General features: G+C 39.5%; 1 protein-coding gene across 3 annotated transcripts in view; it reads left to right on the plus strand.

Annotated features, from left to right (window-relative positions):
* Window positions 1-26,063, plus strand: part of cers6 (ceramide synthase 6) — a 250,358-nt gene that overhangs the window by 66,910 nt on the left and 157,385 nt on the right. For all 3 annotated transcript variants that reach the window (XM_043693925.1, XM_043693926.1, XM_043693927.1), the window contains exon 2: window positions 15,583-15,688. In XM_043693925.1, the coding sequence (XP_043549860.1) occupies window positions 15,583-15,688 (106 nt within the window). The remainder of the gene's footprint in view (window positions 1-15,582; window positions 15,689-26,063) is intronic.

Raw genomic sequence — 26,063 nt, forward strand, 5'->3', positions numbered from 1 at the left:
CTCCTGTTCCCTGGATGCTGCCTGACCTGCTGCGCTTTTCCAGCACACATTTTCACTACCTTCCCCCCAATTCCATCCCCCTGCCATTTATCTCTCAGCCCCCCGACCCACAAGCCTCATTCCTAATGAAAGGTTTATGCCCAAAATGTCCATTCTCCTGCTCCTCAGATGCTGCCTGGCCTGCTGTGCTTTTCCAGCACCATACTCTCAACTCTGATCTCCAGCATCTGCAGTCCTCACTTTCTCCACATATCTAATTTGGCTGACACTCACTTACATATACCCTCATCGCTGTTTAACCACTATGCCATACTCTTCATCTGTCTGTACTTACATTCCATATGAACTCCTGCTCCACCTTGTGCCCAGTGCCCACGTAGACCCAAGTCTTGTCACTGTCCAGTCAAGAAATGTCATGCACACAAGAAAACAGACAAATACAAACTCACAAAAGGAATGGGAACAGAAGTGAAGGCAATAGGCACCATGACTAAAAATGCTTTAAGTCAACAATTATCTGCTGCACCCAGCTCTCTTCTTATGGGGGATGGTGGTATCAGTGAGGTTGTGTCTGGTGTGTAGTGCCTGTCACAGCTGAGCTCTGCCATGGGTAACGTCAGGTTCCTCCACCCCAATGTTCTTGTGCTCCTCCTTGAAAGACTGCTTCCATTCCCCAGTTCCTCTACATCTCGGGCAGAGCTTTGTTGCCTGTGCAAATGTGCAGGCACAGCACATCAGTGCAACCTGACCCACTTTCTGGATTATACAGGAGATCCACCTTCAGACCAGTCCAAGCAGTAGAATTGTATCCTCAACAGTCTTATACTCTGTGGCTCCACAGCCTTGGCTGAGGTATGGATCGCATTAAACCTGCACTTCACATTAGTCAGGGAAGTCAGAAGCAAGGCAAATGGATGGCTCCCAGCAGGTGACCCCTGCCCAATGCCCAGTCATTTGATCAGGCACTGATTGTGTTTGATTGAAAGACACCCTGATCCACTACCCCATCAAAGTGACAAATTGTCTGCAGGGTTGAGAGTTGTTGGCAGCGACACATGACCAAGTCCTTTGGAGCTGGGTTAATCCCAGTGGAGGGAGACTGAATCCTTTGACTGGTCTTTAATTGGCCACTAAGGACCTTAATGAGCGGTGGGATGGAAACATCAACTATCCGCTTTCCCTACCAAAATTTAATTTGGATATGTCCCTACCCAGCTTGGAGGAAGCGATATGGTCTACAATCTGTGATTTGAAAATGGGTGCAATTTGAGTTATACCATTGATTTCTCCTGAGCTACTTTCACAATATCGGTAAAAACTAATTTCACTCTCTGTATATTTGCAATAAGATTTTAGGTTTTTCTGTTAGTACAACAGAATTCTGAAGAAAGCAAGCAACATTAATAACACAGCATTTGTACAATATAACAGATAAACTAAACAGAAAAGATCAGCATGATTCACCCTTACCCAAATGAGCAGGATGGTTGTCTTTACTAGCATAATATTTTTGTGGGATTTTGGTCTCATTTTCAAGAGTCAGAATCACAGTTCAGATTTGATAAAACTCAAATCACCAATCAAGGTTATGGTTGAATTTTGACCCCTTCCTAATTTTGAGGCATGTGAGTGGCTTCTCTTGTATACGAATGAAACAACTCCATTTTGGAATGAAAGAACAAAAATGGAAGGTGAGTGGGCAGTCTCAATGAGTCAGCTGCTTAAATGAGTAGTTAAGCTATATGACAGCGATTGTGCCAAACCTGATCATCTGTCTCTGACAGATTAACTCTTTGCCCTTGGAATAGATGTAAGGACATAACTGAGATGCTTCTTGGATAGGGAGAGGAACAATTGACAGCATTCTCCTTTCTGCTTGCTGCTGATGTTATCTATTATTTTGGGTACCCTATTAGCTGACTTTGTGTTCACCTGGTGTTCCTCCTGCACCTTAACCTGACAAAGGAGCAGTGTTCTGAAAGCTTCTGATTTCAAGCAAAGCTGTTGGACTACAACCTAGTGTCATGTGACTTCTGACTTTGTCCATCCTAGTTCAATACCAACACTTCAACTTCACACCTTAAAATGACTTCAATACCTAGGCTAACATACAGTGTAAGTGTCAGTCTCGGCTCAGTTTTGGTACTTTTGCTTCTGAGTCAGTAGGTTAAGGTTTCAAGTTCAACTCCAGAATCCAAACACATTCTCAGTTGCTACTCCAGTGCAGTACTGAGGAAGTGTTGCACAGTATGACGCAGTGTCTTTTAGATATAAGCTGAAACAAAGCTATAAGGCATATGGAATGTCCTAAAAATTGTCCTAAAATTGAAGAGCAGGTGAGATTTCCTGGTATATGACCAATAATAATTCCTATTAATGCTAAATGCTTTATTATTTTCAATGTTCAATGGGACCTTGAAGCGCATTAGTTACCTTTTTGGTTCCTTTCATTACACCGAAACCACATTTTAAAACCAATCATTAGTTGTGAAGCATTGTCGATGTCCTAATGCAGAGGAAGATATTATATACATGGAAGTTCTGCCTTAATTTCTTCTTTGGCAATAACCACCTTAAAATGCACTGGAGAGTGCCTTGAAACCTTGGAATCATGCACCAGCTGAGGAGTTAATGTCTGCCAAAAAGATTAGAACAAAGGGAAAACTAGTAGAAAACAGGAAAAACAAACTTGTCAGATAGATCCTCAATGTTTCGTTTCTGCAATTGCCCTTCTATTCATCAAACATAAAAACACTACAATAACCATTCAGCAGATAGATCAGAGATGGAAATGTGAAAACACTAACTCCCATCTTAATTTTTTTTCCTTAAATTCAATATGCCTGCGGTTGTGGATCTGAAATAAAGAAATGTTTCGAAACAATGGGTAAATAATAGAATATCTTAAATGTCATTGTAAATTCAGATCAAAATACCATCTTATGATTGAAGTCGATCAAGGAAAATCTCTACCTGGATATTGCATGTGCCCTCTTGTTATAGGATAATTAGTAGGGAATAGAAGATTTATCTTTTCTAATAATTCTTTCGTAGGATTTGGGCATCACTGGCAAGGCCAGCCTTTAATTCCCATCCCTAATTGTCCTTAACATGAATAGTCTGCTGAGCTAGTTCATAGGTCAATTAAAAGACAACTATATTGCTGTGGCTTTGGAGTCATGTGTAGCCAGAGCAGAGTAAGAATAGTAAATTTCGTTCCTGGAAGTACATTAGCGAACCAAATGATTTTTTAATGGCAATCTATGACAGCTTCATGATTACCACTACTGATACTAACTGTCATTTCCATATTTATGGGGAGGTGATGGCCTAGTGGTATTCCCAGAGACCCAAGTAATGTTCTGGCAACCTGGATTTTAATCCCGCCATTGTAGATGGTAGAATTTAAATTAAATTAAAATCTGGAATGAAGAGTCTAATGATGACTGGTGTCAATTGCTGGGAAAAATCCATCTGCTTCACTAATGCCCTTTAGGGAAGGAAACTGTTATCCTGACCTGGTCTGGACTACATGTGACTCCAGATCCATAGCAATGTGGTTGACTCTTAACTGTCCTCTGAGGTAGGCTAGTCTGCAACGTCCTCATTTTAATGAATTAAATACATTTTAAAAATTAATTTTTCAAAATATTGTTGATTGAATTAAATTTCCACCAGCTGTCATAGTGGGCTTTGAACCTGTGCCTCCAAAGCCTTAAGCTGGTCATCAGAATTGTAGCTGTAATTACATTACAACTGTCCTGCCAATACTCTAAAGGGTTTGATCGTTTGTATGCTTCTGCAAAAGCAAAAAAAGGCAGTGAGAAAAAAAACTGACAGGAGTCAGCTTAGAAAGCTGAGAGAATTGAGGCAGAGTTGCATCTATTGGGGTAGCTAGAGCAAAGAACATAAAAGCCATTCAGAACCAGGGCAGGCCCTGAGTTGGAATCACTAATCAGCCATACTGGGTGTCATGCTTGAAATGAAAAATCCAAATTCATCATAAATATAAAATAAACTCATGGAAGAGATTGACAGTGGAATTTTCATATATAGATAGAGTTTTGGGAGTTTATGTGCCTCACTGGAAAACTGTGGAGAATCATGGTGAGTTCCAGGGAGCTATAGCACACTTTAATTTGGCCTCAGAAGACATCAGAGAACCCTCAAAATTCTGGAGAATGTAAGGTCTCTTTTCAGTATAATCATGAACAAATTGGGAAGTGGTCTGTTGTGATTTTCAGTTTATAAAACCCATGGGTCAGTGAAATGTATATGGTTCTGGATCAGTGGTGCTGGAAGAGCATAGCAATTCAGGCAGCATCCGAGGAGCTTCGAAATCGACGTTTCGGGCAAAAGCCCTTCATCAGGAGAGGCCATGAAATGTATATGGTATCTAGAGAGCAATATTCACATTATTTAATTTTAGTGCAGTAAAAGATTTTGTTGAAAATGCAAATCTTGTGGCTGAGTTCTTTCCACAAAGTGGGTGCCTCTGACCCATATTTCAGCCTGATGAAATCTACAGGAAAAATCCTAGACTGAATGTCTGAAATGGGAATGCTTTCCGTGCCTTAGTGCTCAGCGAAAAAAGCCTCCAAAATAAAGATGAAAAGTAAAGGTTTTCTCTCAATTCCTACACATTGATCAGAAATGAGATAATATTGTACACTTCACCTATAATGTTATGATTTTATAAATTTATATTAATTTCAATTAATGGCTCTATTTTACATTGATTTCCTATATTTTCATACAAATCTTCATAGAAATCTGCATTTGTTTTCAGATTTTTATGGGATGACGTACATGCTGATCAATTTTAATGTGAATGGACACGCACGCATGCTCACACATGCAATATCGATTCGTTGCCTAGTTAGAACCTCCATAAGTTACCTTCCTATCATAACATGTTCCATTTTATGAACTGATCTTTAATCTCAATGCTTTCAATTTATCTCAATGTTTCTTTATCTTCCTCCAGTGATTAAACATGTGGCAGTCATTCAGAGTTTATTATGGTTATATAGATTGGATATAATTTATGGAAACTAGGTTGACACTGGTTTTGAAATACAGAGGCAGTTTTGAAATGAAAATCAGTTTAATATCTAGAATTTTTGTGCAACAAATCTTAACTTGTTTATGTTGGTCTCCTCATCATAATATTTAAGCTACCTTTATCATATACCAGCATATTTCTGTATTTGGTTTGTGGAAAAGTATAAAAATGATTTGAGTTTCACAACTTTAATTATCAATTCCACCCACAGGACTTCTTGCTATTTTTAGTTACAATTTATTATCTGTTCATTCTCCCTGTGCTGCTACTGATGCATATAAAATTGATGCAGATATTCCCCCACTATTGTCTCTCTGATTTATCTTTTCTTCATTTTTAGTCTTGGCTGAAAATGTCTAAAATTAAGTAAGTAATTAGTGCGATAATTGTGTAAATTAATTAGTTCCTTTACAATGATGTTCTTGCTCTTAGGAAAATATATATAAAATTTTCACACAAGTTTGTCCCTTTTGGCTGCAGAGTATTACGACAAACCTCAGCTATCAGTTCATGTATTAGTATGATGTGATCTGCTGACAGTGCCTTTTAAATCAGAATTCAAAGTTCAAACCGTCCTTTATGCTTTGGATGGATTGTTTATTAAGTTGTAGATTTTCTTTATTGTCCTACCTAAAAACTTTCTGTTAAGTAGGCCAGCCCTAGCTGTCTTTGCCAAGGCAATTTATAGCATTTTAACTAAGAGGCGTTTTCGTAAATAGTGTCAAGTAGGCAATTAAATTGTTCACTGATGTAAAAAAGTATTGAACTGAACAAAATAAACGTGAGCCCTAAGCGATGATTTTGCATCAGTTCCTACATAGAAATAGCATAAAGGTGAAAATAAGTATTTATATACAATGGACATATTCATACACAATATGATTAAAATAAATTTTCTGTGCTGTAAATGCAAAGAGGAAACTGCAAAATTAACTATAACTCATATGTTTATAGCATAATGCTCAGTTTTTGTCTATCTGAACAGTTTTGATTGTTCAGTCTATGGGATGTATTTGATAATATATTTATTTACACAGTGTTGAACACATGTGAGGCCATGTGAGATGTGTGGGGTGCTGGAACATATGGCATATGCAGCTGTCAAATAGCTTATTGATCAGGGTAGTGTGGAGTGTTCAGTGGACAACAAAAGAAGATAAGGAGAACCCAAAAACAAAGTTACACTAGTTGCAGGGATTGATGGGATGAGGGGAGGAATAAGGATGGTAAGAGAGGAATGAGGATAGTAAGAGTGGGGATGGAATAACTTAGATGGGATAAAAACATTGGATGGATGGAATCATATGATTTAGGAAGGCATGGGATGAACAGAATGGCATAGGAAGGCATATTAAAAAGATTAATGACATGGAATGATGATGATGCAAGGGCAATAGTTTGATACAGTTTATATTCAAGAGCAAAAAAATGAAGATTCATTTGTTTTGAATAAATATGTTTTATAAAAGCTGCCAGGTGAATTAAAACAATGCATCAATGTTGATTCTACAGGCTAAGAAGATAACAGTTAGTACCCTATGGAGTTTCAACATAGTGTAATGATACTATGGCTTTAAGAGGTGTAATTTATCCTGTTTGTTTTTGAATAAATGTTTTAAGACAGAGGCGCTGAGCTGTCTATTGAATCCAATAAAGTAAACAGTTTGTGAGGTCTTTTTTTTTAAAACCTTGAATATTTCTTTCCCTGCTCTCATCTTTCCCAACTCTCTCTCTGAGTTTTCTCTTGATGTTTTTCTTTCTGGACTGGAGAATTGCATATGAGACAATATATTTTACTGAATTTGCCTTTGCCAACGGTATACTTATGGGATGTTACTATATTGGGACAGTTGGTGTTTAGTAGTTAAATAATCTATTATTCTGTTAAGTTTTCCAATAGTTAATTTATTCCAATTTCTTCTTTCTTTCATTGTCTTTTAACTAGAGTGCATGAATAAAGTCAGTTTTGCTTCAAGCCTGGACGTTTGACCAATTGAATTGCATTCAGGATGCAACACTCGCACTTGCCTTTAAAATAAGAAAAAGTTAGGGAATAAGCTATCCACTTAATATATTTCAAGGGCCTTTGGTTTGGTCCATATCAAGAGTCAAGTCTGATAGGTGTGCCACTTCACAAACTTAGACAGAAAGAAGAGCATACAAACATGTAACTTGGAAGCAGAAGTAGGCTGTTTGGCCCCTTGAGCTTGGTTTTCCATTAATTAAGTCATGGCTGATCTAATTTTGGTCACCACTCCACATGTTGTTTTTCTTTTGATTACCTTTGACGGCCTTGTTGATCAAGAATCTACCTGCATCTGCCTAAATATGAACATACACATTAGGAGCAGGAATAAAAGCAGTGATAATGATGTTGTGAATACCTGAACCTTGAGTAAGTATTTTGTCATTGAGTTTGCACATTCTCCTTGTGTCTGCCTGGGTTTCCTCCAGGTGTTCCGGTTTCCTCCCACAATCCAAAGATGTGCAGGTCAGGTGAATTGGCCATGCTAAGTTGCCCATAGTCTCAGGGGTGAATATAAGGTAGGGGAATGGGTCTGGGTGGGTTATTCTTCGGAGGGTCATTGTGGACTTGTTGGGCCGAAAGGCCTGTTTCCATACTGTGTTATTTAACTTCTCCATTTCCATCTCCGGTGACAGCCTGCAGATGGATGTTTACTACAAATCCACAGACTCTCACAACTATCTGGACTACACCTCATCCCATCCAGTATCCTGAAAGATCCCCATCCCGTTGTCCCAATTTTTCTACCTCCTATCCTCCGAGGAGACATTCAACTCCAAGCATTCTAGATGTCCACCTATTTTGGGCTATGTGCTTTTCCCCCCTCTGACATCCAGATAACCCTCCAGCACACCACCTCCATGACCCGTTCCATTGCTCTAACGCCACTCCCTAACGCAATAAAGACAGGGTCCCCCTTGTTCTCACCTTTCACCCCACCTGTCTCCGTATCCAATGTATTGTCCTTAAATGCTTCTGCCAATTCCAACTAGGCCGACCACCAAGAACACCTTCCCTTCCTCATTCCTATCTGCCTTCCACAAAGACCGTTTTCTTCGCAAATCCTTGGTTTGTGCCCCTCTCCCCACTGACCCGCCTGAATCACCATGTTCCTTCCCCTGCAACCGGAAAAGATGCAAAACCTGTTGGTGCACCACCTCCATCCAGGGTACCAAACAGTCCTTCCAGGTGAGGCAAAAGTTCACCTGCCTCTCCTCCAGCCAAGTTTACTGCTTCAAGTGCTCCCGATGTGATCTTCTCTACATGGAGGAGACCAAACGTAAACTTAGTGAACGGTTTGCCAAGCATCTCAGCTGGGTCCACAGGGACCGACCAGACCTCCCACTCACCATCCATTTTAATTCCTCTTCTCACCCCCTTTCCAATATGACCATTCTTGGCCTCCTCCATTGCTGCAATTAATCAGACCACTAATTGGAGAAACAGCACCTCATCTTCCACCTGGGCAACCTACAGCCCTAAGGACTCAACATTGAGTTCTCCAATTTCAAATAACCTCCCTTCCCATCACCTGCCTCCCTGCCCAGCATCACCCCCTCCCTTCCATTCCTCTCATCAACCCTTCCTTCCAGCCACCAACTGGATTCATTTCTCCCATTGACTAACCAGGTTATACCTTCTACCTGTGTTCATCTCTCCCCATCCCACCACCCTGCCCCCCCCACCCCCTTTATCTGCAGCTCCTCTTACAGCCACCCCCCACTCCTGAAAAAGAGTTACACCTGAAGCATTGACACCTTCACCTCCTGGTGCTGCTTGGCTTGCTGTGTTCTTCCAGCCTATTGCTTGTCTACGTTGAAGTCTGATGGCATCAGGTCAAACACTGGCAGGGAAATGTTCTGCTGATTATTACCATCCCCTCCCTAAAAGGATGCTCTTCTCCATGTTGAACACCACTTGGAGAATGGAGGAAGGTTAAAAGCACCGCTGCTGATCGAACTCGACATAATTGATAGTCCAGACTGTGGCAGCTGGTAAGGAAGCTACCATGAGAGAAAAACATACATGTCCTCATCCTCAGCAATCTATCTGTAACTGATTCATCTGTTCAGGGCAGTATCAATAGCAGTGACCAATGCTCCACTCTTGTGGAGACAAAGCCCTGCCTTTGTTACCAGATTTCAAACAAATCTGGCTCCTCAGAACTGGGTATTCATGTGGCACTGTGAGTTATTAACAGCAGAAAAATTATATTCAATCATAATTCTGTAACTCCATGACTCAGCATATCCCTGTCTCTCCCATAACTGTTAAGCCAGGGGATCAAGCCTGGTTCAATGATGAGAGCAAGATGGCATACCAAGAGCAGCACCAAACATACCAAGAAATGAAGTGTCAATTCGGACTACTTACATGCCAAACAATATAAATAGCATGCAATAAACAGAGCTAAATGATCCACGACCAGAAAGTTAGATCCATCTTTAGCCACTTTATCAGTGGCTTTTCATCCATCATAAGGTCAGAAATGGAGATGCATGTTGATGATTGCACAATGTTAAATGCTATTTGTGACTCCACAGATACTGAAGCAATCCAAATCACTAAGACATAGACAACATTCTGGGCGTGACGGTGGCACAGTGGTTAGCACTGCTGCCTCACAGTGCCAGAGACCTAGATTCAGTTCCCGCCTCGGGCAACTGTCTGTGTGTAGTTTGCACATTCTCCCCGTGTCTGCGTGGGTTTCCTCCGGGTGTTCCGGTTTCCTCCCACAGTCCAAAGATGTGCAGGTTAGGGGAATTGGCCATGCTAAATTGCCCGTAGTGTCAGGTGAAGGGGTAAATGTGGGCAATGGGTCTGGGTGGGTTGCTGTTCGGAGGGTCGGAATGGACCTGTTGGGCCGAAGGGCCTGTTTCCACAGTGTAAGTAATCTAATCTAATAAACATTCAAGCTTGGGCTGATAAGTGCCAAGGAATATTTATGCCACACAAGTATCGGGTAATAAGAATGGATATGCTACAACATTCTAGCATGCTGTGCCCTTCACACTGGAGTCAACGAAGGCAGGCTATTGTGGATGTAGACAAAGTGGGGAAAGCAGCAGCAATCTTCTGATGAGGAAGGTGAGGATGAAAACATTGATGAATAGAGTCATCCAAGACAGTATGACAGAGCAATGCTTCATTGAGCCAAGAGACCAGAGACAACCTAATTGAAATGCATTTCCAGAATGAAAGAGTTGATTTGGAATTTGTTTAATTGTTTAAACTTCAGTTAGTAATCTTGCAAATAGCTCTTGCTTAGTGCATTAGAGAACCTTGTTATATTTATAGTACCTGTCCTTCTCTGTTGCTCAGTAAATGTCTTGTTATGCATTTGAACATATGCTTGATATCTTCACATTATTGCACTTTCAAGTATTCACATGTTAGATGATCTACTAACAAGTCACAAAAAAGGAAGTCAATACATTAACACCTTGGTACTAAGGTTAGTTAGCTCTTAAAACTTCCATCAGCAAATCATATCGGAGTGTTGTGCATTGAAGTGTTTCATGACAAAGCAGCAGGTTAAGAGGAATCTTGAGGATTCTTCTTTTGACGCTTCCATCATTGGTAAAATTGTTTCAATATTCATATTAATAATATTGTGAGCAGCTTTGGTCCCCTATTGAAATAAAACATATTGTCCTCAGAAGGTTACTAATTGATCATGGATAAGGAGGGAATTTCATATGGGGAGAGGTTGTGCATATTAGGCCTGTAATCATTGGAGTTTAGAAAGGCAACCTTTTTGAAATATATAAGATTGTTAGGGGGCTTGATAGAGTAAATGTAGAGAGGCTCTTTCCCCCTGTGAGATGGTCGAGAACCTGAGGACATAATCTCAGAGTAAGGGATCACTGTAAGACAGAGATCAGGAATTTTATCTCTCAGAGAGTAACGGATCTGTGAAATGTTTTACCACAGAGGGCTGTGAAGCCTAGGTGATTGAATATATCCAAGACTGAGATGGCCAATTTTTTTATCAGTAAAGGAATCAAGGTTTATGGGGAAAAGGCAGGAAAGTTGAGTTAAGGATTATCAAATCAGCCATGATCTATTGAATGGCAGAGCAGACTTGATAGGCTGAATGACCTACTTTTGAATTGAATTGAATTGAATTGAATTTATTATCACGTGTACCGAGGCACAGTGAAAAGCTTTGTCTTGAGAGCAATACAAGTAGATCGCAGAGTTACGTGGTATAGATAGTAAATAATAGGTAAACACCGGCAAAAACAGAAACACAGGTAAACAATGCTATTAAGTTTAAAGAGTGTAGAATTTTTGTAGGAAATAGGAAACTTAGATCTGCACACAGGAGCTCACAAGGACCATATCTGGTGCCATCTTGCAATGATTTTTGCTCCTATGTCTTATGGTCTTAGTGAGCTTGGAATGTTAATTTGTCCTGAATACCAGGGCATCCTCTAAGTCAGTGTTGAACCTTCAAGAGGTTTTGCTTTATGTAGCTTTCCTTGAAAAAAAAGGGCTGTGATGTAGAGTAGACACGTGTGCTGCCCATCTCCAGGCTTTGAATAGCAGTACACTCCCCTGAAAAGTTCAAGCAAAGACAAAAGCTTTCCCTCCTGTGATATGTGGAATCATCACTGATTCCATACTCTAACTTTTAAGGCGTGTGTAAGTGTGGAATAAGTTGCAGACCAGGCCTTAGCACATTCCTTACATATTGCATTTAACTCAGCATTGTTCACAATAACACATTGCCTGCAATCTTCAAATGTCACAGTTAAAGGAACGCTCATATCTAAGGGTATCTGTACTTCAAGGAATTGATTGCTGGTGAGTGATGAGTAATGCTTGGTTATTTGAACTTGCATGCTTGGGATGTCTGAAGAGACTGCACATCTTTCATATAGGTGAGACTTAATCTGGTCCAACTGTGAAAATTATACTATAGCAGATATTTCCTTGGACTCCTCCATCGCCAGATCAACACTTCAACTCCCCCTCCCACTCCACCAAGGACATGCAGGTCCTTGGACTTCTCCGTCACCAGACCATAGCAATATGACGGTTGGAGGAAGAACACCTCATCTTCCGCCTAGGAACCCTCCAACCACAAGGGATGAACTCAGATTTCTCCAGTTTCCTCATTTCCCCTCCCCCCACTTTGTCTCAGTCAAATCCCTCCAACTCAGCACCGCCTTCCTAACCTGCAATCTTTCCTTGGATGCTGCCTGATCTGCTGCGCTTTTCCAGCAACACAATTTCAGCTATAGCAGATATTATAAAAGTACAAAAACAGATATTTACCAAAGTGCAAGTGTACGTACAATGATGTTTCACCTGTGTCATCTATGTGCTGTCTATAAGTTTTCTTCTACCTCTGTCTTGTACTTAGCCTAAGTGCAACTTCTACATCTTCGCATAGTACTACTCTGTAGTTGACCATATTGACTTGGAAGATTTGAAGATCGTACCCTGGTGCCTTTTGAGTTTAGATGGTCCAGGACTGCTGAGACTCTTCTGCCCAGATATCACCTCACCCTCCTTGGCAGACTTTGGGATCACAAATAGGGAGGAGGTGCTGGATTGGGCACCTCTGCATTTCCTTGAAAAGAGGCTTTTCTGGGTTTTATGTCACTGTTCCCTGTATGCTTAAGGTGGTGGAGTGAGGTCAAGGTCGCTCAGCTCCTATGACTAGTGTGATAGAGAACAGATCTATACACCTACCTGACAGACACTGAATGTGCCTCATCCGTGTCTCAATGATGGTGACCAGTCTGTCTATGGAAATAGCCAGATGCACACATATTGGAGCCAGCACAGTACTGAAAATGATGGTGGACTTCTCTATCCTTCAATCCAGCAAACTGAGTGCCGCTAACAAATGTGTGTAATTATCCTCTGTCTGTGCAGTTTGACCACCTCCTTAATGACCCAAAATACAGGATCATGTTTGCCAAGGGTTGAGCAGTGATCTCATGTCCAGCAGTAATCTGACTGCCAGAGACCAAGGGGTTTCTCAAGCACCTCTAGAGACATGTCAATGATGTGCTCATCAGATTGTACTGCTGAGTCTAATCTAGATAGAGTACCAGAGAGATGAAAGCCACTGAGGTAGTGGAGGTTGCAGCTGAATTAATATATGTAATACATAAAATTAAATATATATAATACGATAATAATATAAACATTCCTAGGCCTTTTTCAATATATGAATAACTTTATGTAGTTCTTTTCAGCAAGAAAAATTTTTATTCCATTAATGTTTAGAAAAAGAATAACTACAAATCCTCTTAACACTGCTAGAAAGATATTAATTTGAATGCAAATGATTCCCTGTTAGTATTATAAAAGTTTGAAGAAATGTTTAAGAAGCATTTCTTTCTTATATATCATTCTGAAATTTAGCAAGATCTTACATGGGAAATGTATTACAGGTATAATAGAAGCTGGTGAAGGTTTAATTTGCTGGCAACCTTTAAGAGAATATTTGTATGACTTCAATTAGTTTTACACAAAGTAACAAGCAATCTGATGGATTTGTGTTTATTAAATATCAAGAGAATTTAATGCCAAAATCACTCACATTATATTGCACATTGTAAGCCATTTAGATGTTAACAGCACTGATTTATTTAGAATTTACAATTTAGAAACTGACTATTTTTACAAAATCTGTCTCAGCCAGTACTTCAGCTTTACAAGACCTTCCTTTTTAATGTACGTTAATGGGATATTGGTATCTCTAGTTGGGTTAGCATTTATCACCAATCCTTAATTGCCCTTGAGAAGGTGGTACTCAGCTTCTGCTTTCAATCACTGCAGTGTTTGTTTTGTAGGCACATACACATTGCTGTTATTGTATTTACTGCATTTCACCTAATCAACATACCCTACATTCCTTTCTCACACAACTCAACTTCTGTTTTCAATAGAAATGAGATATTGAATAAGGATAGCATGTTTACTTTTAGTATTGCTCTTGGAAGGTTAATTGTCAATCACAGATAGCAATAATATTGTGTATTATTGCTATCACTAAAGCTGTGTAAGTGAGTATTAATGAGAAGTTGACACTACCTTTACGTTACTGATTAATAACTATCCTTAGAAATGCAATGTAAATCAATTAATTTGATTTAACAATTGCTTGCATTCATATTAAATTTTTCACAAGCCTCTACAACAATGGACCAATGCTAATTTTAATTCAATTCTAAATTTGAGATTGTTGAATCCAATTTATAAGTTAATAATAGAAACAGTGATAACCAATTTGGTGGTACAGAGTCTGCATGACTGTTTGAGCCTCAGCTAAACTGATAAGCGACTTTAATTTAGCTGGCAGTGCTGACTGCCTTGAAATGAGGCTTCTACACTCATTTCAAACTCAGCCCTGAATTAATTTGCATTCATCTAAGTTTGCAGTGGAGGTTTTCATTGATGGAACAGAGAACTATGAGAGCAATGTCACTGTTCTCCTGTCTCCTATTGCTGGTTTTGTGCATCAGCCATTCTTGAATTTTACCCTCATCTCTGATAATGTCATCCACAGGGTATTGAAACTAGTTATTTAATGGTGGCATTCTTTTTGATTTATTTTCTTTAATGCTCATGTTGGTGTTTTTCAATAACTTTCCAGGTGATAATTAATTAGATTTGGTCCAACAGTCCATGATTGCCAAGCCTAAAAACTCGAATGAATTTATTTCATTGTCAACTGTTTGAAACGTCCATTGTCATTAGAATGGTAGCATAAACTGAATATTCCAGAATCCCAGCAAAATGCACTAAGGAGCGCATACAACGTTATAGTGATTTCTTTATTCTAATACATTATTATAAGGTAGTATTAATTGTGAAGTTTTACAATGGCTGAGTTTTTAAATATTCTTTCATGGTTTCTGGGCATCATTGACAAGGCCAGCATTTGTTGTCTATCTCTCATTTTACTTAAGAAGGTGGAGGTGAACCACTTTTTATTTTAAATACCCTACAGCCAAATCACTCATGTCATGAATTAAAATCACAATTTACAAGCACTGCCCCACCAGGGACAGTGCAACCAATAGGTAAAAGGAAGAGTAGTGAAAGTGGGAAATCAAAACGTCCCTATCTTTCTTTAAATATTTTGAGGGTGGTGTTGGACAGCACAGCTCACTCAGTAAGGAAACCTGGGCACAAACATAGCTATGAAAGAGGTCAGGCAATCACTCTTGACCCCCTCGAAGAACCTGTTGATGTGAACCACCTTTTTAAATCACTACAGTCTTCTTAAACGTGAATACTAAAGGTTTATCACAATAATTTACAGCAGTATAATGATCACCATTACTGAGATAACCTTTCATTCCATGTGTTTTTTTAATTAAGTAAATTTACCAATGACAATGGTGAAATTGAATACAGGTCCCCAAGTAATCTGGGCCTCAGAATACAAGCTCAGTGACATTACCCTCGTGTCACTATTTCTCCTCACTTACTGAGTCATTTTATAATATTTGTATTTTCACAGGTTTATTGCTAAGCCATGTGCATTGGGCCTCAAAATTCAAGCAAATGGACCGCAGAAAGCTCAACCAAATGCTATCCTGGAAAAAGTATTCACTGCAATCACTAAGGCAAGTAAACAATGTTCAGAGGAAGTGAAAATGTGCAAAAAGGAAAATTTAGCAAATTTTCAGATTTATTTTTTATAAACCAAGCTGTTAGCTTTATTTGAGTTCATTGTCGGTTTCTTCAACCATACTGTTCTTCTTCATTTAGTAGTAGCTGAGATTATGTAGCCTTATTTTTTAGCTGCCATCGAGGTTGACTTATGTGAGCCAAGAAGAAATAAAAAGCAAGGTAAAACTGATCCTCCCCTTCTGTCTCACTTGAAATAAACAGCAAATTTTACTCTGTCTGCTGTTCTTGGTTGTATCTTATTCATAGAAGTTAAAAATAGTATTTTAGAATGATAGAGCATAGTTGTGTTTTGCTTCTGAAATCCAAGGCCATTTTATTATAACACAGTAATAAACTCAGGCCTTCTTGAAAAATCTATTATTTTTAAGTAGTTATATCTGAAGCAAGCCATGTATTGTTGCTGCAGTAAACTTTACAGCCATGAAACAACTTGTGAAACAAGATTTATTTCTACCCCATTGAAAAATTTTCCCTTTTTTTAAATCCAGTTGCATCAATATATAGGTTTACCGGATCATTTCAAATGCATGAAAGGAGTGCTAAAAGTACTGCACAGTTGGCTAGTCAAAAAATACCAACAAGTATGTTGCTTAACTAAGTAAACATAACATTGTGGTAACAAATAATTATGGTGTGTGTTTTTTTTAAGAAATTAAAAGACTGTAGAAGGCATAAATAAAAACTTATTGGTCAAGATTTGCATGCCACGTTAGAGCTTTATGGAACAAACTGTATGGAATTGAGGAAAAGAGCCACCAGTGTTGTAGTGGTGAAGCAGGTGTGGAATACCTTTGCACAACAGATCAAGAGGAGGTCACATAGCAGCTGAGGCTGGAAGGATATTTGAAATACAATGTTTTTCTTATCAAGTATTGGTTTCCGAAGTTGCAGATTCTTCCACCTCTTTGGACATTGTCATCAAGCAATGTTGAGGTCCCTACTCATGGTGCAATAACCCTCTGCTTGGGGAGAAATTTCACTAAACTATGAATAAGGATTTACAGAGTTTGTTGCTATGCACTGATCTGAACTCAAACAGAGCAACAGCTGTGAATGATCAGCTTCCAGCAGGGGTATGAAACTAGAAAATGTCATTTTGTCGTGAGCCACTTGTGTGTACCTGCCTCTGGAGAGGTTAAAGAAGCCACTCCTGAAAACGGCAAGTCTTGTAGTCATGCTAACATATTCAATTCCTGGCACACAAGCTAAGTCACAGCAAATGATTTCAGTAATATTGAAGAGTAAGGAAAGCAGAATTACCAAGTCACACAAGTTGTTATGGCAACATTGCCCGTCCATCTGGTCAGTTCTATTAAATTTACATTGTACCTCCCTTAATACATTCAGTAAAATACCCTACACTTTCCATTCATTTATTTTCTTTTCATATTACTGTGTCCAAAAATTGAATGTCACCTAAATTAGAGTGGTATCCTCATTAAATTGGTGCTACAGATGTATATTGATCTTCCATGTGATATCAAGATCAAATTTTATATTCACGTTCATCAGGTTAAAAAATGATAGGGGAATTGGAAAAGGTACTTGGGTGCAGGAGAGGCAGAGAGGAGGATCACAGAGACCTGAGGTTCAGGTACATAATTCTTTGAAGTTTGCATCACACATGGACAGGGTAGTTAAAATGATATTTAGCACTGTTGCATTCATTTCTCACACCTTTGAGTATAGGATTTGAAAAGTCACATCGAGGTTGTTCAAGATATTGGTGAGGCCTCTTCTGGCGTACTGAGTCCAGTTCTGGTCGTACAGTTATAGGAAGGATATTATTAAGCTGGAGAGGATTCAGAAGATAATTTGATTAGAAATAGTCAGCATGGCTTTGTGAGGGGCAGGATATGCCTCACAAAGCCTTATTGAATTCTTAGAGAATGTGACAAAACACATTGATGAAGGTAGAGCAGTGGATGTAGTATATATGGATTTTGGCAATGCATTTGATAAGGTTAACCATGCTAGGCTCATTCAAAAAGTAAGGAGGCATGGGATACAAGGAAATTTGGCTGTCTGGATACAAAATTGGCTGGCCCATTGAAGACAGAGGATGGTAGGAAATGGAAATTGGAAATAGGAAATGGAAAGAATTCAGCCTGGAGCTCGTGGACAAGTGGTCTGTTCTGGGACCTCTGCTCTTTGTGATTTTGATAAATCATTTGGATGAGGAAGTGGAAGGGTGGGTTAGTAAGTTTGCTGATGACACAAAGGTTGGAGGAGTTGTGGGTAGTGTGGAGGGCTGTTGTAGGTTACAACAGGACATTGACAGGATGCAGAACTGGACTGATAAGTGGCAGATGGAGTTCAACCTGGGAAGTGTGAAGTCATTCACTTTGGAAGGTTGAATTTGAATGCTGAATACAGGGTTAAAAGCAGCATTCTCGGCAGTGTGGAACAACAGAGGGATCTTGAGGTCCTTGTCCATAGATCCCTCAAAGTTGACACCCAAGTTGATAGGGTTGTTAAGAAGGTGTATAGTGTTGGCTTTCATTTGGAAAGGGGATTGAGTTGAAGAGCTGCAAAGTTATGCTGCAGCTCTATAAAGCCCTGTTTGGACCACACTTGGAATATTGTGTTCAGTTCTGATTGCCTCATTTTAGGAAGGATGTGGAAGCATTAGGGAGGGTACAGAGGAGATTTACCAGGATGCTGCCTGGACTGGAGGTTTAGGGAGGCGGGCTTTTCTCATTGGAATGAAGAAGGATGAGAGGTGACTTGATAAAGATTTACAAGATGATGACAAGCATAGATATAGTTCGATAGCCAGAGACTTTTTCCCATGGCAAAAATGGTTATCAATAGAGAGCATAATTTTAAAGTGATGGGAGAAAGGTTCAGGGGAGATATCAGATGTAGGTTCTTTACACAGAGAGTGGTGGGTGTGTGGAATGCACTGCCAACAGTGGTGATAGAGTCAGAGACATTAGGGACATTTAAGTTACTCTTGGATAGGCACATGGATGATAGTAAAATGAAGGGTATGTAGGTTAGATTGATCTTAGAGTAGGATAAAAGGTCGGCACAACATTGAAGCCGAACGACCTGTACTGTGCTGTACTGTTCTATGTTCTCAGACATTTACCAGGATGTTTCTGGGTATGGAAGGTTTAAGTTATAAAGAAAGGCTGAATTGGCTGGGACTTTTTTCATTGAAGCGTAGTCGGTTGAGAGATGCCATTAAAGAAGTTTATAAAATAATAAGGGATAGAGATCGATTTACTGGTAGTTGTGTTTTCCCTGGGATGGGGGAGTTTCAAGATTAGGAGGCACATTTTTAAGGTGAGAAGAGAGAAGTTTTTAAAAAAAAGACATGAGGGGGAATGTTTTTACATAGAGGGTGGTTTGCCTGTGGAATGAACCTCCTGAGGTAGTAATGGATGTGGGTATAATTACAATGTTTAAAAGACATAGATAGAGACATGAACTGGAAAGGTTTGGGGGATATGAGCCAGGAGCAGGCAGGTGGGGCTAGGTTAGTTTGGGATTATGTTCAGCATGGACTGGTTGGACTAAAGGGTCTGTTTCTGTGCTCTATGACTCTATGAGAGAGGGAAAAGAGAGCTCAAAGAAGATCAAGATAAAATAATATGAGAGGGTTACAGAGAAAATGATATGAAGGCAGAAAAGGATTGAATAACATTAAATCTTGGTCCATTTCTGCAACAGTGGAGGAAGGAATGTAGAGGGCCTTGTTGGATGGCCAAGAGAATGGTAAGCTGGATGGAGAGGAGGGGTAAATAGGGAGACAGGGCTGTTCAGAGGAGTCACTAGTGGAATTTTTGCATTGGTGTTGCTTCAATTTTATGTGCCATGTTAAATAAACCAATTGTTTTTCACATTTTCCTTCTTTCAGTCTTTCGATGTAGAGTTGTTCATTTGTGGGGAGCATTGATTTGGTCATAAATTTCACTGGATCATATCAGCTTTGCTTTCAGCACTTCAGAGGGCATCACATTATGATCGCCAAGATCCTATAAAATATTGTTCTTTTTCATATATATTTTGGATGCAAGAATCACATATTTTCTTCTGAAAGAAGCACAGTCATTTCTCAAGGTTGTGTAGAGGTTGTGTCATGCATCTTTTCAGTGCTTTCCTTTATAATCAATTAGTCACATTACTTTGCAATGCCATCAATTGGCAGGTGAAGAGGATATTTAGAAGTTTATCCATACATCATTTTTACGACATAAATATGTAGATAAAGGAGTAACCTCCATTAATGATAGTAATAAAAACATATAAATGTCTACTCATTCACTTGTTAATAGTCAGATTGTGCAGAGATTAGGCATTATTTAAAGTATAAAAAGATAAAGAATTAAACATTTAGTAATACATACTGTTAAACTAAAAATCACTTATGCAAGAATACAACTTAAATTCAATCCAAGGCGATTCTTCAATAACTAATAAGGTTTTTTTTTATTCATTTGTGGGATAAGGGCATCAATGGCTAGGTCAATGTTTGTTGCCCATCTCAGAGAGTCCACTACATTGCTGTGTCCGTAGTCAAATGTAGTCCAGACCAGGTAAGGGTGGCAGTTTTGACTTCATAAAAGGGCATTAGTAAACTAGATGTTTTTTTTCCAACGACCAGCAATGGATGATCATCATTAGACTCTTAATTCCAAATTACATTTTTATTGAATTCAAATTCCATCACCTGCCATGGTGGCATTTGAATCCAGAACATTACCTGGCTCTCTGGATTAAACGTCCGGTGATATTACCATGAGGCCATCACCTCCCCATTTCTTGACACTCTTCTTTCCTATGAGACATAAATCTGTAGTACAAATCTGTCTTCACCTTCATCATTGACACTAGTCATTCACAAGTTTTGTTAAATCTTGCTACAGACACAGATGGTGTATGTTAGTATGTGCTAGAGTGAAAAGTGAACTATTAATAACCATATTGACTGCAAATTAACTACCTTTCCTAATTTTTATCTGGAAAAACAACCAGCAATTTTCTTCTGTAAAGGTTTATGGAATGCATTTTAGATTATTCATAGGAACCTTCTTGGGTTATTGAAAACAAATGAATATTCTGAGTCTGTCTGTTCAACAAATGTGTTACTGGCTGCTAAGGATCAAAGGAATTAATTTATTTTACCCAAACAATTTAAATGTGCACATTTCATAATGACTAATGATAAACAATTCCTTTCCAGTTGTTTTATTTTTTCTGTTACCTACTCTATTGAGTTAATATCTGATATCAGAGAGGACATTCCTGTACATTGACCAAAATAAGTGAGTTGTAAATAAGTCAGAAGATCAAATTGGAGAGCAAATCTAATTATATTCTAGAATATGTTGCATTCATTGAAACGCTCAGTTTGTACAAAGAAATCAATGAAAATAATATAACTTGAATGACTTGAATTACGTGAATCAACAAATAATTACTCTGGTACTAAACAATTATTTTACAAATTATTAATCTGATCCAAATAGGCATATGCCTTAAGTTGAAGCTAAGATCGGTGCACCTTTCTGCAGAGGGTGGTGGTTTTCACTTTTTACCAATAGCCAATTGTTGCTACTTTGCAAAGCCCATTAACTGCCAAATTTGAGTCAGTTCTGAGTGGTAAGCCTGGACCACTTGAATGACCCTTGTATATGTATCACAAAGTTTTAAAATATAGTTATAGAAAATAATTAAGAAGGTAACAGCAATTTTCTTTTGGTATATAAGAAATGGAATATAAGAGTAGCAAAGTCACGCTAGTGCACAGGGCATTGGTGGGACCCATACCTAGAATGCTATGAACATCTTCAGACTACTTTCACTGAAAATAGATCAGAGAAGTTTCAGCAGGCTATTTTCTGGGATGAAAGAATTGTTTTATGAAGGAAAAGGTTGATTAGAGTTGGCCTCTGCTCGCTGAAGTTTAGAGGAATGAGAAAGGATCTAGTGAAACATAAATGATTCTTTAGGAGCTTGAAATAGGGTAGATGCTGAAAGGACACTTTCACTCGTGAGAGAATCTAGAAGTAGGGGACACAAATCCAAAATAAGGATCTTCCATTTAGGATGGGAATGAAGAAACGTTCCTCCTCTGAAGTTTGTTCGTATTTGAGAGTCTTTGCTGCAGAGAGCAATGGAGGCTAGGTCATTGAATACATTCAAGACCGAGTTGGACAGATTTTTAGTTTACAGATGTTTATGGGGCTGGGGAGGAAGGATGTAAGGACGAATATAAAGTCAAGGCCACTATTGGTTCAGTCATGAGCTTATTAAATGATGAGCCAGTTCGAATGGGTGCCATTGATCCTATCATGTTGGACAAAGCTCAGATCCAAAAAGACCATAATCTAAAACAATTCTGATGTAAAACATGCATGGCAAACGATATGTCACAATGTTAGATTTGCTCATGATTTTGAAGACATCTATCAAATCTCCTTTCAGCCTTTTTCCCTCCAATGAGCACAACCACAACTTCTTAAATCTATCCTCATACCTGAAGTAAGTTGGCTCAGTGGTTAGCACTGCTGCCTCATAGCACCAGGGACCCAGGTTCGATTCCAGTCTTGGGCAACTGTCTGTGTGGAGTTTGCACATTCTCCGGATGCTCCGTTTCCTCCCACAACCCAAGGATGTGCAAGTCAGGTGAATAGGCAATACTAAATTGTCCATCGTGTTAGGCACATTAGTCAGGGGTAAGTGTCGGGGAATGCTTCTGGATGCATTACTCTTCAGAGGGTCAGTGTGGACTGGTTGGATCAAATAGTCTGTTTCCACACTGCAGGGATTCTAATCTAATCTAAAAAAAACTTATTCCTGCAATAATTTGTGTAAATTGATTCTGCAATGTCTACTGTGCATTCACATCTTTGCTATAATGTGGTGACCATTAACTGTATACAGGACTCCAGCTGAGGCCTAACAAGTGTTTTGTACAAGTTCCACGTCACCTTTTTCTTGTATCCTGTGGCTCTATAACAAAGTAGAGAACACTGTATTCAAGACTGGGCATTAGTGAGGACCATTAGCAGCAGCAGAATTGCATTCAACCATAACTTCATGGTTCAACATATATCGCCTCTATTAATCACCAGGCCAGTTGAACAGCCTGTTCAACACAGAACTCAGGAGATTATGCAAGGAGTAGCATTACATAGGGTATATCTAAACATTTGATATTAACCTGATGAAGCTACAGTACAGGACTGTGTGCAAGAGATAGCTCTAAATTATCTCACAATGAACAGACCAGACGAAAAGTTTGCAGAACTATCACACCCAGTCAAGTATGATGGCAGACAATTAAATACCTTACTCAAGGAGGAGACTCCAATGAATATCTCCAACTTCAATGGTGGGGAAGCCCTAGACATCATGGCAAAATTCAAGGCTGAAACATTTGCAACAATCTTCAGCCAGAAAGTCTGAGTGGATGATCCATTTTAGTTTGCCTCCTGATGACCCCAGAATTAGATGTGACAGTCTTTAGCCAATTCAATCCACATAACACAAATAAATGGCTGCCCAGAATTGTATACTTCAAAAGCTATGGGCCTTGACAATACAATGTAGAAAATTCCTAAGGTATGCCCTGTCCACAAAAATCCAACTCGACATTTGTTGCTCTAACAGTGTAGTCTCAATTATAAGCAATGTGATGGAAGTTGTCATCAACAATGCGATCAAGCTGCACTCACTCTACAATGATCTGCACACAGATGCTCAATTTTGATTCCAACAGAGTCATTTGGCTTCTGACCTCATTATGGCCTATATTGGTAGAAACAAATGAACTGCAGATTCTGGAATCCAAGGTAGACAAGCTGGATGAACACAGCAAGCTAGGCAGCATCAGGAGGGTTACACCCAAGACATTGACTTTTCCACCTCGTGATGCTGCCTGGCTTGCTGTGGTTTTCCAGCCTCCTGCTTGTCTACTTTGGTCCAAACATAGACAGAAAGAGTAACACTCTTGGCAATAAGTTAGAGAGACTGCCTTCGACAGCAAGTATCTGTCTGAGTGCAGCAAACCTAGTGTCATTGGGAATCAGGGGGTTTATTCTCCATTGTTTGGAGTCATACCTTGGAGGCACAAAGGAAAATGGTTGTGTTTGTTGGAAGTCAATCATCTCAGTTCCAAGACATCTGTGCAGCATTTCCTCTGTGTTTGTCTCTGATATATATCAGAAAATGTATATTTGGTTAGTATTTCCTCCTCATCTCTTTAAAGATGTCAAATGTCTCATATTTAAATATTTGGAACAGCTTGGGTCTTGAAACATACGCGTTAAAATGGATATAAACATGTCCAGTGTTCCAACCAGCCTGGTCCACACAAGAGCAATGCCTACTCCATTATAACATATCTACTCTCCATCCCAGCCAGTGATAAAATCAACGAGCTCAATTTGTGGCAATAATATTTCAATCAAAGCTAGTCCAGAAGATCAGCCTTTCCCTGATAAAGTCAGTCTTAGTCTGCAAATGTCTGAACACAGGGTTTCAGATCCTTGCCATAGAATCCCTACAGTGTGGAAACAGACCTTTGGCCCAACAAATCCACACCAACCCTCTGAAGAGTAACCCATCTAGACCCATTCCCCTACCGTATTATCCTATATTTACCCCTGACTAATGTTCTTCAGTTACACATCCCTGAACATGGCAAATTCACCTAACCTGCACATCTTTGGATTGTGGCAGGAAACCAGAGCACCCGGAGGAAACCCATACACCAAACTCCATACAGTCATCTGAGGCTGGAATCGAACTCAGATCCCTGGCACTGTGAGGCAGCAGTGCTAACCACTGAGCCACTGTGCCACCCCATTAACTTCTAGCCCAGCTCTTTAATAACAACCACTCCCTGAAAATTCACTAATCAATTAGATTCAGTAAGCCCCCGATTCCCACTGACAGTAGGTTTGCTGCACTCAGACAGATACTTGATGTCAAAGGCGTTCACTCTAACCTATTGCCAAGATTGTTACTCTTTTTGTCTATGTTTAGACCAAAGTAGCCAAGCAGGAGGCTGGAAAACCACAGCAAGCCAGACAACTCGTCAAGAGTTCTCACTTCTGTGTAAAATACTTGAATAAAGACTTATTTATACAAGGCCAGGAACTTGGGTCAGAAGGTGCTGGGAGATGGGTGAACTGAAATTTGGGCAGTAAGAAGAGAATAGTGGAGTATTATTCAGAAAAATGAGCGGATGTTCTTTTACAGAAAGAGGACAGGAATTTGGGATTGTTGAGTCGAACATGTATTTTCCCCCACCTAGAGTTACTGTATCACAGTTACATAAATAATGGCGTGCAGCATTAACCTCACAGGAAAATCTAGAACATAGTTACTATGGTCCATAATGACACAAAAACTATTCAAAGGAAAGGTGGATTTTTAAAGGGTGGGAAACAGAATACATAGTCCCTGATACAGACTGCCCCATAGCCATTTAACACGTGGAGATAGGACTTCTATCTTCACTTGGGAATATTCCTATTGCTCTGCCTGATTGTCATGACAGCACAGCACTGACATTGACTTTATAAACACTTTACACACAGTTTAACACTCTTAGTCACCTGCAGAGACATATTATCTGACACTTCATTCACACCAGTTTATGATGTTTTGATCTCTGCCCTTGATCTCTCCACCTGTGTCTGTGTGCCTGGTCTCTCAATGCTCCTGGCAAAGGAGCAGCACTCTGAAGTCTTGTGTGATTTCAAATAAACCTATTGGAATATAACCTAGTGTTGTGTTACATTTGTTGAGAGAGAGAAACAGAATTCATGTTTCGAGTCCAGTATGACTCTTCTTCTGAATTCATAGTTTATATTGTTGCCTTTTTCTATTGTGTTTTTGGGACTCTCTTGTGAAGATGTTCAATGACTGAGGACCAGGGCAAACAAATTGTAAAAGTAAAATGTATGAGCAGTCAAACCAGGTTTAACTCTGGGATCTGACTTGTCTAAGATTGCCATTGGAATCATGAAGGGAAAGTGAGGTCTGCAGATGCTGGAGATCAGAGCTGGAAATGTGTTGCTGGAAAAGCGCAGCAGGTCAGGCAGCATCCAGGGAACAGGAGAATCGACGTTTCGGACATAAGCCCTTCTTCAGGAATGAGGAAAGTTTGTCCAGCAGGCTAAGATAAAAGGTAGGGAGGAGGGACTTGGGGGAGGGGCGTCGGAAATGTGATAGGTGGAAAGAGGTCAAGGTGAGGGTGATAGGTCAGACGGGGGTGGGGGCGGAGAGGTCGGGAAGAAGATTGCAGGTTAGGAAGGCGGTGCTGAGTTCGAGGGATTTGACTGAGAC

Source organism: Chiloscyllium plagiosum, chromosome 7, assembly GCF_004010195.1.
Source record: "Chiloscyllium plagiosum isolate BGI_BamShark_2017 chromosome 7, ASM401019v2, whole genome shotgun sequence".
Classification (NCBI taxonomy): domain Eukaryota; kingdom Metazoa; phylum Chordata; class Chondrichthyes; order Orectolobiformes; family Hemiscylliidae; genus Chiloscyllium; species Chiloscyllium plagiosum.